A 16,081-nucleotide genomic window follows, 5' to 3' on the forward strand; every position below is an offset into this window, starting at 1 on the left:
TGATAACGACATGCCAGGCAGAAGGGGTACCAAATTAATAGATTAAATGATAAATTAAATAGGACCTGTAATATGAAATATGTAATAATTAAGCATTGACATCACTATTAAACTTTATTTAATCTGTTTTATATATCTAAGCTTAACAAGTTGCTACTCCAAAAAAGATGGACATTATCAAGCAGGTTGGCAGCACAGCTTAGCGATCAGCAGGCGTGTCCATGCGTTTGTTTTTTGTTTACAATGCTTTTCCGGAGGCGCTGCCTTTTTACCGCCCTGCGACTGGCGCGGAGGAATCTCACCACGGAAAGAAAGCATGAGCACATTGTGCTGCATCCGGAGGTGCGACAGGCGCTGCACCAGCGTCAGCCGTTGGTGGCCCTGGAATCCACGATCATCACACACGGAATGCCGATGCCGGAGAACGTGACCACCGCTTTGGCCGTAGAGGAGGTGGTTCGAAGCCATGGGGCCATACCTGCTACCATTGCGATTCTGGATGGAAAGATAAAAGTCGGTCTCACGAAAGAAGAGCTCTGCCTGCTCGCCCAGACACCGCGGGACCGTGTCATCAAGTGCTCTCGAAGGGATCTGCCCCTCGTTGTTTCCCGAAAAATGAGCGGCGGTACTACAGTCGCGGGTACGATGATCATTGCCCACCAAGTTGGAATCGAATTGTTTGCCACAGGAGGTATCGGCGGGGTTCACCGAGAGGGCCATGTTTCTTTGGACGTCTCCGCTGACTTGACAGAACTCGGTCGCACCCCAGTGGCTGTAGTCTGCAGTGGCGTCAAGTCCATCTTGGACATACCTCGCACTCTGGAGTACCTGGAAACGCAGGGAGTGTGTGTGACGACACTAGGAAGTCCTGGCGGTGTTTTTCCTGACTTCTACACTCGGGATAGTGGCTGCAAGGTGCAATATGACATGGCCGATCCTCAGGAGGCAGCGGAACTGCTTCGCTCTTGGAAGGAACTGAACTTACAATCAGGGGTCCTGATTGGAGTGCCTCTGCCCGAAGAGTTTGCGGCCGATAAGGAAAAAATTGAGGAAGCCATCCAGGAGGCCACCGCCGATGCCAAAGCTAAGGGTATTTTCGGCAAGGAAGTGACTCCCTTTCTGCTATCTGCCATCGCCGAGATCACTAAGGGGAGCAGCCTTAAGTCTAACATTGCGCTGATCAAAAATAATGCCAAGGTGGCGGCTGAGATTGCAGTTGCGCGCCAAAAAGGTCCCGGCATGGTTCCGGTTGAAGGAGGTGGTGTTAACAAAAACACCACTAAGCCTCTGGTCGTGGGAGCTTCCATTCTCGATCTATCATTCAAAGTGAATGACCAGAGCCGCGATATGAAGTTGGATGGATCAACTTACTCCGCAATAGCGAAACAAGCCGCCGGAGGAGTAGGACGCAACATTGCCGAAGGCATTTACAAGCTGCATGGTGATGTAAACTTCATCTCCACCGTGGGAAACGATCAGATGGGCTACTCTCTGCTTAAAATGATGCACCCGGCGCTGCAGCGCGGCGTCTCGGTGCAGGAAAACCAAGCAACGTCGTTGTGCTCCGTTATGTTCGACAATCTTGGCGACTGCAAGATCATTCTCGGAAACATGGAGATCCATGAAACGATCACGCCAGAAACAATCCATGCGCACCAAAAATTCTTCGGTCAAGCCCCCATAATCATCATGGACAGCAATATCTCCGAGCAAACGATGGCGAGCATCTTACAGCAGGCCGAAGAACACAAAATTCCCGTCTTCTTTGAGCCCACCGATATGTTCATAGCGGGCAAGCCATTTAAACTGCCTCCGGAGCTGAGAAAGAACATCCGCCTCATCAAGCCGAACATCAACGAACTGAAAACCATTGCCGAGGTCATAACGGGCGAGACTGTCGAGTGGAAGCCTGATTCCAAACTCCCCCGAGAACAGCTTCTTCAGCACGCGACGTCATTGATCAAGATGATCGACTGCCACTTCAACTGCATCATTGCCACGTTGGGAAACCACGGCGTACTACTCAGCTACCGGCAGGATGCTGATTCCGATGCCAATCTGCTGTTGGATCTGGAGAAACGAGGGTCACCTCACTGCACACGATTCTATGCTGCTCCGCAGGTCGAAAACATTGTTAATGTCTCGGGAGCAGGCGACAGCTTCTGCGCGGGCTTCATCAGCACCCTGTTGCAGGGCCGTGACTTGGACCACTGTGTGGCGGCCGGCTTTGTAGCCGCCGAGCGAGCACTCCAATCCGAATCGGCGGTGCCGAGCAACTACTTTCCCAACCCAGAAGCTTTCGAGAGACGCTACACGCAGGCGGTTCAGAGTCTGAAGCAGTACAGCATTTAGATTTTATACAATTGTCGACTACTCAGGTTCTTTGCTTTATTCCGTGATTTTTTAATAAACAGTAGAAGATTGTTTCCTCGTCTAGTAGGCCCATCTGAAAGAAATTTAAAAATATTTTATTGTCTTAAGTACCTTAGATGCCTTTCACGAAATGATTCAACCACAATTGTACAAATAAACTTGTAAACTAAAGCCGACTTTCAATCTTTGAACTACTTACAGCTTTATGACTTTGTCCTTGCCTCCAGAAGCCACCCGAGACCCATCGGGCGCCCAGTCCACTCCGAAAACTTCGTCTGCATGCCCTGGCAGCTCCTGAGCTAGTTTTTTTGTCTGGACACTCCATACTAAAATTAAAACATAAATTAATATAACACATATTTTCTCTTTCGTTGCCACTCACCCTTTAATGTGGAATCCTTGCTACCCGAAACTATCAACCTAGAATCGGCTGACCAAGCTAAGGTGTACACAGCCTGCACATGACCTCGGAAGGTGGCCATATACTGGCCGTCAGTGGCCCTCCACAGACGCACTGACTTGTCGAACGACGCGGAAGCAATCAGCTTCACGTCCGGCGAGTACTTCACGTCGTTTACCACATTCTGGTGTCCCGTCATCCGCTCCACACACTTGTTTTGGTTGTTGCGCCAGAGGTACAGAGTGTTGTCGTCCGAGCAGGAAACCAACGATTCCACCTCATCGGGACACACGGCCTGAAAGCGTTTCAAAGCTGATTCCTGGAGCTCCTCAGCTGTGACGAAATTGAAAGGTTTATAGAAAATCATAATTATGAACCACCAATACTCACTACTCATATTCAAATAACTCTTGGATCGGTCCTTCACCGGATGAAACGGACCTGTGCGCAAAACATAGTCCGTGCTCAGGGCGATGTTATTCACCCAATGTGCGTGTCCGGAAAAAGTGCGACACAGAATGCCATCGGCTGCCCGCCACATCTTCACCGTGCGATCCTTGGAGGACGTGTAAATGAGGCCTGCTCCACCCCAGCGCACTGCTGTCACAGCATTTGTGTGACCGGCAATGTTCATTAGACACTGCCCTAGTTTCACGTCCCAAACCCGGCAGTCACCATCTCCACTGGCTGATGCTAGTCTCCGGCACTCTGGATTCCGGTGGTATGGCTCCCAGGCGAGGCAATTGATGTGTTTTTTGTGTCCACTTAGCGGTCGTCCCTTCTGCTGGCCCGTCTCTGGATCCCAGATGATTATAGAACCCGCCTTGCAGCCGCTGGCCAGGCGCTGGCCATCAGGAGCCCAGGACACGCAGAGTACCCATTGTTTGTGTCCCGTGCAGGTGAAATGGGGCGTCTCCGTGTTGAGATCCCACAAACGTACGGTCGTGTCGCCACTTCCACTGGCCAGATGAGCTCCATCAGGGCTGAAATTAAGGGAAACGACGGCCTCAGCGTGGCCAGGCATGGAGCTTGTGCATCTCGTCACAGGGCGCACTTTGAAAACGGCTTGGGGCTGATAGACAATGTCTATTACGTTTTCTGTGTCCACCGAGGCCAAGTCCAATGTGTCTTCTAGGCTCTTCTTTATTTCGTCCTCGCCCACAAAAAAGAGGTAGGGAGTGGCTTCCTCATTTTTCAGCAGGGCATTGCAAATCAGACCCAACTGTTGCGTTGTTATCCCCGCAGGAAGATCGATGGGAGGCCCCGCCTCCTCGCCGGTGTCCGAGATCAGGCGCGCCTGTATCGTCTGAGGCGTGGCCTTTAGTTCTGTTTCGGAGTCTCCGTTCATCTTCTGTTTTTTGGCCAACATTTTGATAGCGCAAAACAAGCTGAACAAAACAAAAATAAACACGTGCAGTCAAAAGTGTTACCAGACGGATGGGCCTTTAAATACCAAACTTATCGAAGGGTAACGATTAATCTTATCGGCTATCGGTTAAAGGTGCATCTCTAACACCCGAAGATTTTCTTGTACCCGTCATAATAATTTTACAGGAAAAAATGGAGAATATCCCACGGACGCATGAGGGTAAGCATAACAAAGAGGCATTTGGTAAAATCCGTAGATGGGGTATACCTTAGGGTATAACATTTCAAGACCTTATGAAATTCTTTCTCGGGAAACCCTCCAGGAAGCCCAAACAATCATGCCCGGTACTCTACGGTGGCTTCTATATAATAAACATTATGGTTTTTTCAGATATTGAGGCACAGATCAGCGTTATACAGGAGAAGAAGACCGAGTTGGCCAAGAGCACTGCTGCGTCTGCCGGAGTAGGATTGCTGGATAGCGGTGGCTTCTTTGACAGCGACTTGTATGACGAGGAGGCGGGGAAGGGGAAGGGAAAGTATGAAGGCTACAATACCTCAATTGCCGCCAACGACGCCGATGATGCCGACGAAGACGAGGATAGTGGCTTTCCAGTACCCCAGAAGCGGACTACTTATACGGCACCCACATCTGTGCTGAAGGATGTGACCCAAGGCAAGGAGGATGTGGATCCATTGGCGGATCGCCGCCGTCCGACCATCGCAGATCGCGAGGATGAGTACCGTCAGAAGCGCCGCCGCATTATTATTTCCCCGGAACGAGCAGATCCCTTTGCTGATGGAGGTAAGACGCCGGACGTTGGCTCCCGTACCTACACGGACATTATGCGGGAGCAAATGCTCAAGGGCGAGGAGACGGAGCTACGACGCAAGATTCTTGAAAAGTCCAAGGAGGGTACTCTGGTTAAGACCTCCTCTTCCAATGGAGAGTCTGCCCCATCGAAGGAAGGAGGACGAAAACGTGGTCGGTGGGACCAGACAGTTAGCGACAGTTTCGTGCCCGCCAAGGTGGCGGCCACCCCCAGTAGCGCAGCTACACCCACTTGGGAGGATGTAAGTTTGCATAGATACCACATTTGATAGAGTTCCAAATATAATTTTATTATTTTTTCCAAAGAAAACTCCTGGAGATCATCGGTGGGACGAGACGCCAGGGCACAAGGGCAGCGAAACACCGGGAGCCACACCGGGACTCAGCACACGCATCTGGGACGCCACACCGGCGCATGCCATGACTCCTGGCCATGAGACCCCAGGACACGAGAAGTCGGCCCGCCGAAATCGGTGGGATGAAACACCCAAGACGGAGCGAGAGACTCCAGGTCACAGCGGATGGGCCGAGACCCCGAAACCCGATCGCACAGGCAGCGGAGCTGGGAGCGAGAGCATCTCCATTGAGTCCACCCCGGGCGCCTCGAAGCGTCGGTCTCGCTGGGATGAAACGCCCTCGAACGCCACGCCCGCGATCACTCCAACTAATGCTAACGCAATGACACCAAGCTTGACGCCCAGTATGACTCCGCACGCCACACCGGGGCATGCCACCCCAATGTTGACGCCAGGCGGCAGCACACCTGTCGGTGTGAAGGCAATGGCCATGGCCACGCCCACGCCAGGAGCGCTGGCTGCTATGACGCCGGAGCAGCTACAAGCGTATCGGTGGGAAAAGGAAATCGACGAGAGAAACAGGCCGTACACCGACGAGGAACTCGACCAAATATTTCCTCCGGGATACAAGATTTTGCCGCCGCCTGCTGGATACGTGCCGCTTCGAACTCCGGGCAGGAAACTGATGGCTACTCCCACGCCCATTGCCGGCACTCCCGCCGGCTTCTTCATCCAGGTGGAGGACAAGAACGCCAAGTTCATGGACAACCAACCCAAGGGGCAAAACCTCCCGTTTATGAAGCCCGAGGACGCGCAGTATTTCGACAAGCTGTTGGTGGATGTGAATGAGGACGCCCTTTCGCCCGAGGAGCTGAAGGAACGAAAGATTATGAAGCTGCTGCTCACAATCAAGAACGGGTCTCCGCCGATGAGGAAATCCGCATTGCGACAGATCACGGACAAGGCCAGGGAGTTCGGAGCCGGCCCTTTGTTCAATCAGATTCTACCGCTACTCATGTCCCCAACTTTGGAGGACCAGGAGCGCCATTTGCTCGTGAAGGTGATAGACCGTGTCTTGTACAAGTTGGACGATTTGGTGCGTCCCTATGTCCACAAAATCCTGGTGGTTATTGAACCGCTCCTGATTGACGAGGACCACTACGCCAGAATCGAGGGAAGGGAAATCATTTCCAACTTGGCCAAGGCGGCCGGACTGGCCACCATGATCTCCACCATGAGGCCAGACATTGACAACATAGACGAGTACGTTCGAAACACCACAGCTCGAGCCTTTGCCGTCGTAGCATCGGCCCTGGGAATCCCATCTCTGTTGCCTTTCCTGAAGGCAGTGTGCAAGTCGAAGAAGTCCTGGCAGGCTCGCCACACCGGCATCAAGATTGTCCAGCAGATCGCCATTCTGATGGGCTGCGCCATTCTCCCGCACCTCAAAGCCCTGGTGGAGATTATCGAGCACGGACTTGTGGACGAGCAGCAGAAGGTGCGCACGATCACAGCCCTGGCCATTGCCGCCCTCGCAGAGGCAGCTACCCCGTATGGTATCGAGTCCTTTGACTCGGTTCTGAAGCCCTTGTGGAAGGGTATTCGAACCCATCGAGGCAAGGGCTTGGCGGCCTTCCTGAAGGCTATCGGTTACTTGATTCCCCTTATGGACGCCGAGTACGCCAACTACTATACCAGGGAAGTGATGCTGATCCTGATCCGAGAGTTCCAGTCGCCCGACGAGGAAATGAAGAAGATTGTGCTGAAGGTGGTGAAGCAGTGCTGTGCCACCGACGGTGTGGAGCCGCAGTACATCAAGGAGGAGATCCTGCCGCACTTCTTCAAATTCTTCTGGAACCACCGCATGGCTCTGGACAGGCGCAACTACCGTCAGCTGGTGGACACCACTGTGGAGATAGCCAACAAGGTGGGCGCATCCGAGATCATCAATCGCGTAGTGGACGACCTCAAGGATGAGAACGAGCAGTACCGCAAAATGGTGATGGAGACGGTGGAGAAAATCATGGGCAATTTGGGAGCGGCCGACATCGACTCCCGACTAGAGGAGCAGCTCATCGACGGCATCTTGTACGCCTTCCAGGAACAGACCACGGAGGACGTGGTGATGCTGAATGGCTTCGGCACAATAGTCAACCAACTGGGCAAGCGCGTGAAGCCCTACTTGCCCCAGATCTGCGGCACAATTCTCTGGAGATTGAACAACAAATCCGCAAAGGTGCGTCAGCAGGCGGCGGACCTGATTTCTCGCATCGCCGTGGTGATGAAAACGTGTCAGGAGGAGAAGCTGATGGGCCATCTGGGCGTCGTCCTCTACGAATACTTGGGCGAGGAATACCCCGAGGTGCTGGGCAGTATTCTGGGAGCCCTCAAGGCCATTGTGAACGTGATTGGCATGACAAAGATGACGCCTCCCATCAAGGATCTCTTGCCCAGACTCACGCCTATCTTGAAGAATCGGCACGAAAAGGTGCAGGAGAACTGCATCGATCTTGTGGGAAGAATCGCTGATCGAGGTCCTGAGTACGTCTCGGCTCGGGAGTGGATGAGGATCTGTTTCGAGCTCCTGGAGCTGCTCAAGGCCCATAAGAAGGCCATCCGGAGAGCCACGGTAAACACCTTCGGCTACATAGCAAAGGCCATTGGTCCCCATGATGTCCTGGCCACCCTCCTGAACAATCTGAAGGTCCAGGAACGCCAGAACCGCGTCTGCACCACAGTGGCGATCGCCATTGTGGCCGAAACGTGTCGTCCGTTCACCGTGCTCCCTGCCCTCATGAACGAGTACAGAGTGCCCGAGCTGAATGTGCAGAATGGCGTTCTGAAGTCGCTCTCCTTTCTCTTCGAGTACATTGGCGAAATGGGCAAGGACTACATTTACGCCGTGTGCCCTCTGCTGGAGGACGCCCTCATGGATCGCGATCTCGTGCACCGGCAAACCGCCTGCTCAGCCATAAAGCACATGTCCTTGGGCGTCTACGGGTTCGGCTGCGAGGATGCCCTCACGCATCTGCTGAACTACGTGTGGCCGAACATCTTCGAGACCTCCCCGCATCTGGTGCAGGCGTTCATGGACTCCGTGGACGGGCTGAGGGTGTCTCTGGGACCCATCAAAATCCTGCAGTACACACTCCAGGGCCTGTTTCACCCCGCCCGAAAGGTGCGCGATGTCTACTGGAAGATATACAATTCGCTGTACATCGGAGGTCAGGATGCCCTGATCGCGGGCTATCCGAGGATTACGAACGACCCAAAGAACCAATACGAGCGCTACGAAATGGACTACTCGCTTTAAAAAGTAACACAGCATAATTATAAAAGCTAAAATAAAGTCTCTCTAGCATGAGATGGAAACACAAACTTTGATCAAATCATAAATATATTTTGTGGGCTTTCAGTATTCTAAAAGTTTAACAATCTCTTAAGAACTCAATACTAAGGGTTAGTGCTTTGTTTGTACACGATCTGACATTAATTTGTAAAGCGCCGGAAGTAAAACAAGGTAATAAACATAAAATCGGGCGCTTTGTGATTCTCTCCCTTTCGAAAATCCGAATCCATACAAAAGTATAATCACACTTTTAAAAAACGCGGTTTATTCTACGATTTTAGAGTAGATCCGACCCCCAGTCGGTGGGATTCTACTGTGAACTCTTTTTTGGCTTAAGCGATAATACAAAAGTGTCTCAACAATGAGATTGGAACATCTGGAGTCTCCCCTGCTGCGGAGTGGTCTTGGTCCCGTCCTTTGATCAGAACTGGTGGAGGATGGCGTGTACCACGGCTATAAGGCTGTTCAGCCCGAAAATGTAGTTCTCGTCCGGCAGAGCCTTATCCGCCGGGTAGACGTGGGCAAAGTCAATCATCCTGACCTTCACCCAATCGGAGGGCTTGTCTTCCTTGAAGTGGTGTCCGTTGAGCAAGTGCGGGGACTTTCCGGAGCTGCCCAGCCTGGAGTAGTCGTAGCAGATGAGCAGGGAGCTGGCGTAGAAATGCAGCAGTCGCTGGCCCCGGAACCAGGTAAGGATCTGTTCCAACTGGCGCAGCACTTCCTTCAGCAGCACCTCTGTCTGGGGCCTAGCAGACCTGAAATCACTGGAGTTTGCATTGAAGAACAGAGCCATGGTCTTCTGGAAGCCCTCCACACTCAAGCTCTTGCCGTAGTCATTGCCATGTCGCAGAACCACCGTGCGACTGGGATCCTGGTCGTCCTTGAGGTACACCTGGAACCCTGGCAAGCAGAGCCCCAGCTTTTGTTTGCACATCACATACTTGGCCTCCTCCAGTTTCCTTTTCCTGGGCGAGGACTCCGGGTCCCATGTTCGTTTGCCCATTTTAATGTCCATGACGCACGGCTGAAGCATCCCAAGCGTGAGGTCTTCCAGACGAAGGAACGTGCGCTCGCGCTGATTCACAACCAGTTTCAGGGGACCGTAAAACCGGGGGACGTGACCGCGGAGCAGGGCAAGGTCATTATCACCTGAAGCACCTGCTTCCACGAGTGATTCATAAAATCTCAGCTCCCGTTCACCGCACTCTGGCTTGCCCATCGGCTTCAAGACGCATCCCCCACTCGGATCCTGCAGGAGTCCCACAGCCTCCGTGTTGGCGGCCTCGAATGAGTGACCGGCCACCTGTGTGTTCAGCTGCCGGAATCCTTCGGGGAGAAGCGGGTGGCACCTCGGCGGCGGCAGCTCGTGCTCCACATCTTGTTCCTTCCGGGCCATGTGTTCCGTACAATTGAGGGACAAAACCTTTTTTGTTTTGTTTTGTCCAAGCGGCGGCTTTTACCAAAATATCGGAAATGAAATACGACTAGTCGATTTTGTAATCGTTTTTCGATGTATGCCTCCGCAACATGTTGCGCCAAGAGAATGTTGCGCTTTGTGCTCTCTTTTCGCGCCGCTCTAAATTTTGAATTTTTAATAAATTTATTAAATAAACATGAAAAATACATTTATATTTTTCAATATTCGCCGATTCGGATAGATAAGACACTTTTAAAGCTAAATAAGTGCATCAAAAAAAGATCCATGCAGTTAGAAGTAGTGTTGGCAAACGTCGTTAGTAGAGTGCTGCTAGAGTTGAAAAACTCGTAATAATTTGTTTTGGGAGTGGTTTTGTTTGGCAATTGAACGCGTTTGTTTATTAAATAAGATAACTTAGGAGAGATTAGTTGAGATTCTATCTCTGACACACAATGAAGTCCTGGGAGATACTGGTTGTGGCCCTCGCTGCAGTTTATTTGTGCTGGCAAGGTGAGTACTCCTCGTCGCACCTGTCGCTTCACAGACCACACCTAAGCAATGCATCATGGTTATAACTCTTAGTTGATTTTGTGTCCGGGCTGGAGTGCTATGTGTGTTCCAACCAGACGGGTAACACTGAGAAATGCTTGAACACCATCAAGACCTGCGAGTCCTACGAAAACACCTGCGGCACAGAGATCCGCTGGGGATCGCAGCCCTACTTTTCTGAGGGTGCCCTGAAGCAGTACTACGTGTCCAAGCGGTGCATGACCAAGGAGCAGTGCCAGTCGAAGCGAAAGAGGTACATGCAGCTCTACTGCACCCACATCTGGTACGAGGACTGGGCCTGCAACGAGTGCTGCCAAGGCGATCGCTGCAATTACTTCGTGATTGTGAGTACAACGAACCACAATCATTTCTGGTTATTTACTTAAATTTCCCTTTCAGAGTGGCGCTTCTTCAAACCACGTGTTTGGCCTGACCCTAGCTCTGGGAATCACAATTTCAGGACTGGGACTCTGGCTTGCTCAATAGTGCTAGCCTTGATGGCTCACCGAAGTCAAGACAATTTCCGTTCAGTCCTCTGTTTTACATCCGTCCATAAGCTAAGTGATTCTGTCCACATAAGTAGTTTTTAGACAAAGTGCCTTGACCCAACAGGTCGCCGATTCCATCCACTATTTCATAAATTTTATAAGGAACATAAGACACTCCTACTGTACAATTTGACTCAATCGAATATACTTACATGTTTGTTTATAAAAACAATTCCACCTTGGGCCAGAATGTGCCTTCGAATAAACTTCACTTTATAATTACTCAATACCTTGATAAGGCAAGACCTTACAGTAAAAATACGATTAATGCATTTGATTTGAATCTAATAGTTTACAAAGTTAATCTTTTTTTTTTACTAAACGATTTTGCTTTTGCTATTACCTGCCCTTTATAACCATGAAAGGGTCACGCCGTATATTCTACTAAAATTCTTGGATCATTCCCATCAATAAAGAAACATTTGCGACTTTCTGGCCCTTTAATATGCAAGTATAGTCAATATATTCTCACTTCAGATGCTCCCGAATCCAGTCCCCTTACTTGGCGCAAAAGCAGCCGGCCGTAACTGTCACGGTTCTGAATTTCCACCCCTCAGAAGGGTCCCGACCCAGAGAGCCCGATCCAGAGTGGTCGGGGAGAGTGCCCTGGGCTAGGACCTTCACTTTGTACTCCAGAGGGCGGCAATTGGATCCGTGAGTGCACTTGGCAACGTCCTGTGCAGTGCGGGACTCGCAGACCGCGGTCATTAAATAGCGGGGAAAGTGCTGGCTTCCCAAGTCCTTCAGCTTATTCTGGCGAAGTGAAGGAGCGTTAAAAATTTTCTTATGGCGGTATCACTGTGTTGCCTCAACTAACCGTAACCTTGCAATCGCAGCCAGCGGAGTGTACGTCGTTTCGCTTGGTAGCCATTAGATCCTCGTAAAAGTCGTTGTAGTACATGGGCGGCAATTGATGGGGTATCGCAAAAGTCGTTTCTGTGGGTCGGAGGGCTGTTGAACTGAAGCCGATCAGGGCGCTCAACATCTTGGAGGTACTGCGATCAGGAAGCTCCTCCGGCTGCTCCTCTAGTTCTATCAAGTCGCCGTAATCTGGATCGTCGGGAAACCTACTTCCGAATCCGCAATTGGAAAGGGAGAGCAGCGCCAACGTCGCTATGGAAATGGCCAACTGCAGGTTGACGAACATTATTTGTATACATGAAAGGGTTCCATCGCAGGTTCCGGATAGGACTCACCCAGGGCATCCTGCTCGATCCGTGCCAGCCTCACGCTCAGCTCCTTTTGCAAATCTGCGGATGGACACGCCGTGCTTTTATACTCCAAGCGGACAAAGACCGGCTCTCGGATTACCTTTTGTGGCGTTGCGGAGAGAGCGGATCCATTATGGGCCGTCACCTGGGCAGTGCGGAACAAAGGCATCACTGTGTTGACACCACAACAATGGACCCACACCAGGCTCAAGTGGCCGGCTGAAAGGGGTTGGGTCCCTTGGCTATTTATATTTTTTTTTGGCATTCGATTGGAGGGGGAAATGAAAACGCCTCCAAGGCCCCAAGTGCTGTCGTAGTGGCGAAGCGGCGTGTGGGGTGCAGGGTGGGAGACCCGAAGGAAGCCCAGTGACCCAGACATGTGTACAATTCGAGCCCAGGCTCGGTTACAAGCGCCGGCAAAGGGCAATTTAAGCGCTCCACGCCACCACCACACAACTATCAAGCGGAGGTGTTTAAACCGAATTCGCCAAATCCTGTAGCACACTTTTCAGAGTTTGGTCCGCTCTGGCTACAATTTATCTTTTATTTCAATATTTTAGCCTTATTAACAACAAATACAGACACTTGTAATTCTTCAGACAATCTCTGATTGATACTGTAGAAGAAATTCAGCTGATAAAGGAGGTTTATCAGCTCAAGAGTTATAGCCTTGTCAGATCTTCCAAACAACGATGCACTCCACACTAGCCAATAGCGGCTATGAGCTCACTCTGTCTCCATTTCGACGAAACTCGGGTCAGGTGCAGCGCCTATGCCATAGCAGAGTTCGGCTAGACCGACAGACCGGGTCAGACCCTCACTGGAAACTATCCACACATATGAAATCCAGCAGATGCCAGCGTAGGGGGCCCGATAGTATGCCAACCACACTGGACTTGGAGCTCTTCTAGGGCTTCCGACGATAGGCCGCACGCACTGCCCGCCGTGGAAATCCTCCTCAGTCAAATTCGCGTCGCCGAGGCAAGAACATTGCCGTCCCAACAGTTTGAGATGCGCGGTTGCCCAGTTTGAGAGTCACACCTTCTATAAACTCAGCAGCTCTAGAAGAAGCGCGGAGGATGCAGCTGTACCTGGGCGCGAATCCGTGCTGAGCTCTGGTATCTGGAACCAAAAAGGATAGGCCTCATCATACAGCCACATCGTAGTTCTCGTAAAGCTTTTTTCGTGGTGTCTGTCCAAGTGGAAAAGCGAAAAGTAGCAATACCGCGGAAGCCCTTGAAGTGTCTACGAAAATCGTTAAAAAATAGAAAAACACTCGGCGAGTATGTCACGACGCGCTTGAAGACCCACTGGCTTAGGGGGAGTGATTGGGATTGAAAGATATCTGGCCCACAGCCGACTATTCTGATACTACTCCCACCAAACTTTAAACTCAGGATTCGCATGGACAAAGGCACAATGAAGCGCAAGCAAAGGAGATACAGGTAAGGACTATACCCACCCATTTCAATCTGTAGTTGGAGTAACATCCACTTTATAATCGCTCCTCCATAGAACAACATTTAACACGCTGCAACTCCAGGAGCTGGAGAGGGCTTTTCAGCGGACCCACTACCCGGATGTCTTCTTCCGCGAGGAGCTGGCCGTGCGAATAGATCTGACGGAGGCCCGGGTGCAGGTGTGGTTTCAGAATCGAAGGGCCAAGTGGCGGAAGCAGGAGAAGATCGGCGGAATCGGAGGAGACTACAAGGAGGGGGGCCTGGATCTCGATGTGTCCTACGACGATAGCGCTGTTTTGGGTCAACTAGATACGGCATTAGGTTAGTGTTTTACTGTTTTCCTGACTATTTTTGTCTGACGAATTCGACCCATCTCCAGCAGGTGGAACTCTCCTGCCGGACACACCACCCCAATCTTCCAACTCCCTGGACAACGAGCTAAAGGCGCCATATGGACCCACGTCCATGTCACCATCCAGGCTGTCGCCGAATATCTTCTTGAACCTGAACATTGACCAGCTTGGCCTCGAAAGAGGCGGCAACGGGCTCTCGATGGAGTGGTCCACTTACCCTCCTCCAAGTACAGAGCCACCGCAGTCGGAGCATACTCTCCACCAGCAGCACCCGCCTCAGCAGCAGCATTCCGGGCAGAATCAACATCCGCACCATGAGAACATCCATCAGCATGCGCAACAGAATCCACTGCATTCGCAGGGATTAGAGTTTGCTGCCTCCTTGGATCTGGAACTGCCCGATGGCTCCTCCGCCTATGATGAGATGAAGTTCCTCAGCGTCGATCAGTTCACGATTGACAGCTTCAAGGCAGACTGCATTCTCAGCATGGAACAGCCCCAGATGCAGTCGTACGTGGAGAGCCACGCCCAGCTCGTCAGTTCACCCAACGAACTGTGCCTCGAGGCCATCGGAATGTCCGCCTTTGGTATGGAGGACACAGGGCCTAAGACTCCTCCCTCCCTCCTAGTGCTAGACAAGTCGCTGCCCTCTCTTAGCATCGGAGTGGAGGGTATTGCTGACCTCGTGGATCAACTGCATCATCATCAGGACTGAGGCCGGCGCGGGGACTAATCACATTTAGGACAATTTGTAGGCAATCGTGAAGCATAGCCGGTGCAATCTTAGTTGTTACCGATGTGGCTTCCAAGGCAAGAAGTTCAGGGGCGAATGGTGAAGTTAAATCATGTTGTTGTTTTATAGTCCATGACGATAGGTTTAGCCTGTATTGGGTAAGTCTTTTCCAAAAAAAGGTTGGTTCGAATAAGGAATCTAAAAACTAAAAGAGCACTAAAATATTGTATCTAAAGTTTGTAATTCAGCCTTAAAAAGTAATAGAATAAGGATCTTGTGTATAAATTAAAAGTTGATAATATTTAAAAATAGTTTTGGGTAAAATAGATGAACGAGTAGATGCTGTTCCAGTATTTTCTGATTTCTCTGATTAGTAACACAAAATATATATTTTATTAGGTGTGAGATGGAAACTGGAGTCCTTAACAACGGATTCGAGCTCCTTTCCCGTTGCAGGTTGCTCACTGTACGCTTCTATGGATTCCGCTACGTGTGTCTACACACGCAACAATGGGCCCCGTAGGCAGCCCGTCCTGCCTCGTCCTGGCAGCCCCGCCCTATTTGTGGGTCGGATTAGAGGCAAACTAATTGTGCGATTTGAATAGATTTCTGGTTTCGGTTTGGTTTGTTTGGCAATAACATTTGCTTTGCTTTTTAACAATTGCCAGAGGACCCTTTCCTCCCTTCCCGCGCTGACTATTGTTATGATTTAGTGTAGAGTGTACACTGTATGGAACTGTAAGAATCCCTTAAAACGAACACGGCATCTATACATTAGGAGTAGCTCTTAAAATTTTACTTTTATGTAATTTGTTATTACATTTTGTAGCCAAACTGATTTGATTCCTGTTTGGATTAAAGTTGGGAGGATGGATCTGAAAAGCTCCCGGACCTTGAGCCAAAGCCTACAAGAACAGAATCCTGCGGAAGGTCTTCTAAAGGAACGGCTGGGAGATGGAAGGGCCGGGGGTGCCGAGCACCCAGCTCAGCTGGCTTAACACCTGGGAAAGCTCCTTGTGGATTTGGCCAGGCCAAGGGCCCTAATGCAACTCGCCGTCAGTAGACCCCCGCCTCCCCTTCTGCCCGCTTTTTGGCCGGAGAAGTGCTGTCAGCCATTTTGCGGCTGCTGACAATGACGAGGACAATAAGCTAATTGAGGCTGAGGTGGCTGTCGCAGCGGGTGGACTGGCCG

General features: G+C 51.0%; 7 protein-coding genes across 7 annotated transcripts; 4 read left to right on the plus strand and 3 right to left on the minus strand.

Moving 5' to 3' along the window:
• Window positions 1-182: 182 nt before the first annotated feature.
• On the plus strand, window positions 183-2,549 carry LOC108131217 (uncharacterized). The gene has a single exon (XM_017249986.3). It carries the CDS (start codon window positions 244-246, stop codon window positions 2,350-2,352), a length of 2,109 nt encoding a protein of 702 aa, XP_017105475.2. The 5' UTR covers window positions 183-243; the 3' UTR covers window positions 2,353-2,549.
• Nle (notchless protein homolog 1) lies at window positions 2,354-4,210 on the minus strand. The gene is made up of 4 exons (XM_017249988.3): window positions 3,164-4,210; window positions 2,756-3,106; window positions 2,573-2,699; window positions 2,354-2,446 (listed from the first exon to the last, which is right to left on the minus strand). Exons 1-4 carry the CDS (start codon window positions 4,140-4,142, stop codon window positions 2,434-2,436), a joined length of 1,470 nt encoding a protein of 489 aa, XP_017105477.3. The 5' UTR covers window positions 4,143-4,210; the 3' UTR covers window positions 2,354-2,433.
• An 18-nt stretch (window positions 4,211-4,228) lies between these two features.
• On the plus strand, window positions 4,229-8,647 carry Sf3b1 (splicing factor 3b subunit 1). Its single transcript, XM_017249984.3, has 3 exons — window positions 4,229-4,361; window positions 4,533-5,215; window positions 5,280-8,647. The coding sequence occupies exons 1-3, from the start codon at window positions 4,334-4,336 to the stop codon at window positions 8,580-8,582; spliced, it is 4,014 nt and encodes a 1,337-aa protein (XP_017105473.2). The 5' UTR covers window positions 4,229-4,333; the 3' UTR covers window positions 8,583-8,647.
• Window position 8,648: 1 nt separating this feature from the next.
• Window positions 8,649-10,074, minus strand: Ipk2 (Inositol phosphate kinase 2). The gene has a single exon (XM_017249990.3). It carries the CDS (start codon window positions 10,012-10,014, stop codon window positions 9,040-9,042), a length of 975 nt encoding a protein of 324 aa, XP_017105479.2. The 5' UTR covers window positions 10,015-10,074; the 3' UTR covers window positions 8,649-9,039.
• A 290-nt stretch (window positions 10,075-10,364) lies between these two features.
• cold (coiled) lies at window positions 10,365-11,359 on the plus strand. The gene is made up of 3 exons (XM_017249995.3): window positions 10,365-10,545; window positions 10,618-10,928; window positions 10,984-11,359. The coding sequence occupies exons 1-3, from the start codon at window positions 10,488-10,490 to the stop codon at window positions 11,068-11,070; spliced, it is 456 nt and encodes a 151-aa protein (XP_017105484.2). The 5' UTR covers window positions 10,365-10,487; the 3' UTR covers window positions 11,071-11,359.
• A 215-nt stretch (window positions 11,360-11,574) lies between these two features.
• Ptth (Prothoracicotropic hormone) lies at window positions 11,575-12,533 on the minus strand. The gene is made up of 3 exons (XM_017249992.3): window positions 12,329-12,533; window positions 11,950-12,261; window positions 11,575-11,885 (listed from the first exon to the last, which is right to left on the minus strand). The coding sequence occupies exons 1-3, from the start codon at window positions 12,335-12,337 to the stop codon at window positions 11,631-11,633; spliced, it is 576 nt and encodes a 191-aa protein (XP_017105481.3). The 5' UTR covers window positions 12,338-12,533; the 3' UTR covers window positions 11,575-11,630.
• A 506-nt stretch (window positions 12,534-13,039) lies between these two features.
• Pph13 (PvuII-PstI homology 13) lies at window positions 13,040-15,175 on the plus strand. The gene is made up of 3 exons (XM_017249989.3): window positions 13,040-13,788; window positions 13,859-14,124; window positions 14,183-15,175. The coding sequence occupies exons 1-3, from the start codon at window positions 13,748-13,750 to the stop codon at window positions 14,869-14,871; spliced, it is 996 nt and encodes a 331-aa protein (XP_017105478.2). The 5' UTR covers window positions 13,040-13,747; the 3' UTR covers window positions 14,872-15,175.
• Window positions 15,176-16,081: the final 906 nt, after the last annotated feature.

This window comes from Drosophila bipectinata, chromosome 2L (genome assembly GCF_030179905.1).
Source record: "Drosophila bipectinata strain 14024-0381.07 chromosome 2L, DbipHiC1v2, whole genome shotgun sequence".
Lineage (NCBI taxonomy): Eukaryota > Metazoa > Arthropoda > Insecta > Diptera > Drosophilidae > Drosophila > Drosophila bipectinata.

What these genes read in the sequence shown, in the direction of transcription:
- Sf3b1 (XM_017249984.3), top strand. Translation starts at nt 4,334, where the DNA reads ATGGAGAATATCCCACGGACGCATGAGG. An exon ending in TATCCCACGGACGCATGAGG is followed by an intron (nt 4,362 to 4,532) that starts GTAAGCATAACA and finishes TGGTTTTTTCAG; the next exon opens with ATATTGAGGCACAGATCAGC. An exon ending in CTACACCCACTTGGGAGGAT is followed by an intron (nt 5,216 to 5,279) that starts GTAAGTTTGCAT and finishes TTTTTTCCAAAG; the next exon opens with AAAACTCCTGGAGATCATCG.
- Nle (XM_017249988.3), bottom strand. Translation starts at nt 4,142, where the DNA reads ATGTTGGCCAAAAAACAGAAGATGAACGGAGACTCCGAAACAGAACTA. An exon ending in GAGTTATTTGAATATGAGTA is followed by an intron (nt 3,107 to 3,163) that starts GTGAGTATTGGT and finishes ATTTCGTCACAG; the next exon opens with CTGAGGAGCTCCAGGAATCA. An exon ending in CAAGGATTCCACATTAAAGG is followed by an intron (nt 2,700 to 2,755) that starts GTGAGTGGCAAC and finishes TTTTAATTTTAG; the next exon opens with TATGGAGTGTCCAGACAAAA.
- Ptth (XM_017249992.3), bottom strand. An exon ending in GCTGCGATTGCAAGGTTACG is followed by an intron (nt 11,886 to 11,949) that starts GTTAGTTGAGGC and finishes TCACTTCGCCAG; the next exon opens with AATAAGCTGAAGGACTTGGG.
- Ipk2 (XM_017249990.3), bottom strand. Translation starts at nt 10,014, where the DNA reads ATGGCCCGGAAGGAACAAGATGTGGAGCACGAGCTGCCGCCGCCGAGG.
- Pph13 (XM_017249989.3), top strand. Translation starts at nt 13,748, where the DNA reads ATGGACAAAGGCACAATGAAGCGCAAGCAAAGGAGATACAG. An exon ending in CGCAAGCAAAGGAGATACAG is followed by an intron (nt 13,789 to 13,858) that starts GTAAGGACTATA and finishes GCTCCTCCATAG; the next exon opens with AACAACATTTAACACGCTGC. An exon ending in TCAACTAGATACGGCATTAG is followed by an intron (nt 14,125 to 14,182) that starts GTTAGTGTTTTA and finishes ACCCATCTCCAG; the next exon opens with CAGGTGGAACTCTCCTGCCG.
- LOC108131217 (XM_017249986.3), top strand. Translation starts at nt 244, where the DNA reads ATGCTTTTCCGGAGGCGCTGCCTTTTTACCGCCCTGCGACTGGCGCGG.
- cold (XM_017249995.3), top strand. Translation starts at nt 10,488, where the DNA reads ATGAAGTCCTGGGAGATACTGGTTGTGGCCCTCGCTGCAGTTTATTTG. An exon ending in AGTTTATTTGTGCTGGCAAG is followed by an intron (nt 10,546 to 10,617) that starts GTGAGTACTCCT and finishes TATAACTCTTAG; the next exon opens with TTGATTTTGTGTCCGGGCTG. An exon ending in GCTGCAATTACTTCGTGATT is followed by an intron (nt 10,929 to 10,983) that starts GTGAGTACAACG and finishes TTTCCCTTTCAG; the next exon opens with AGTGGCGCTTCTTCAAACCA.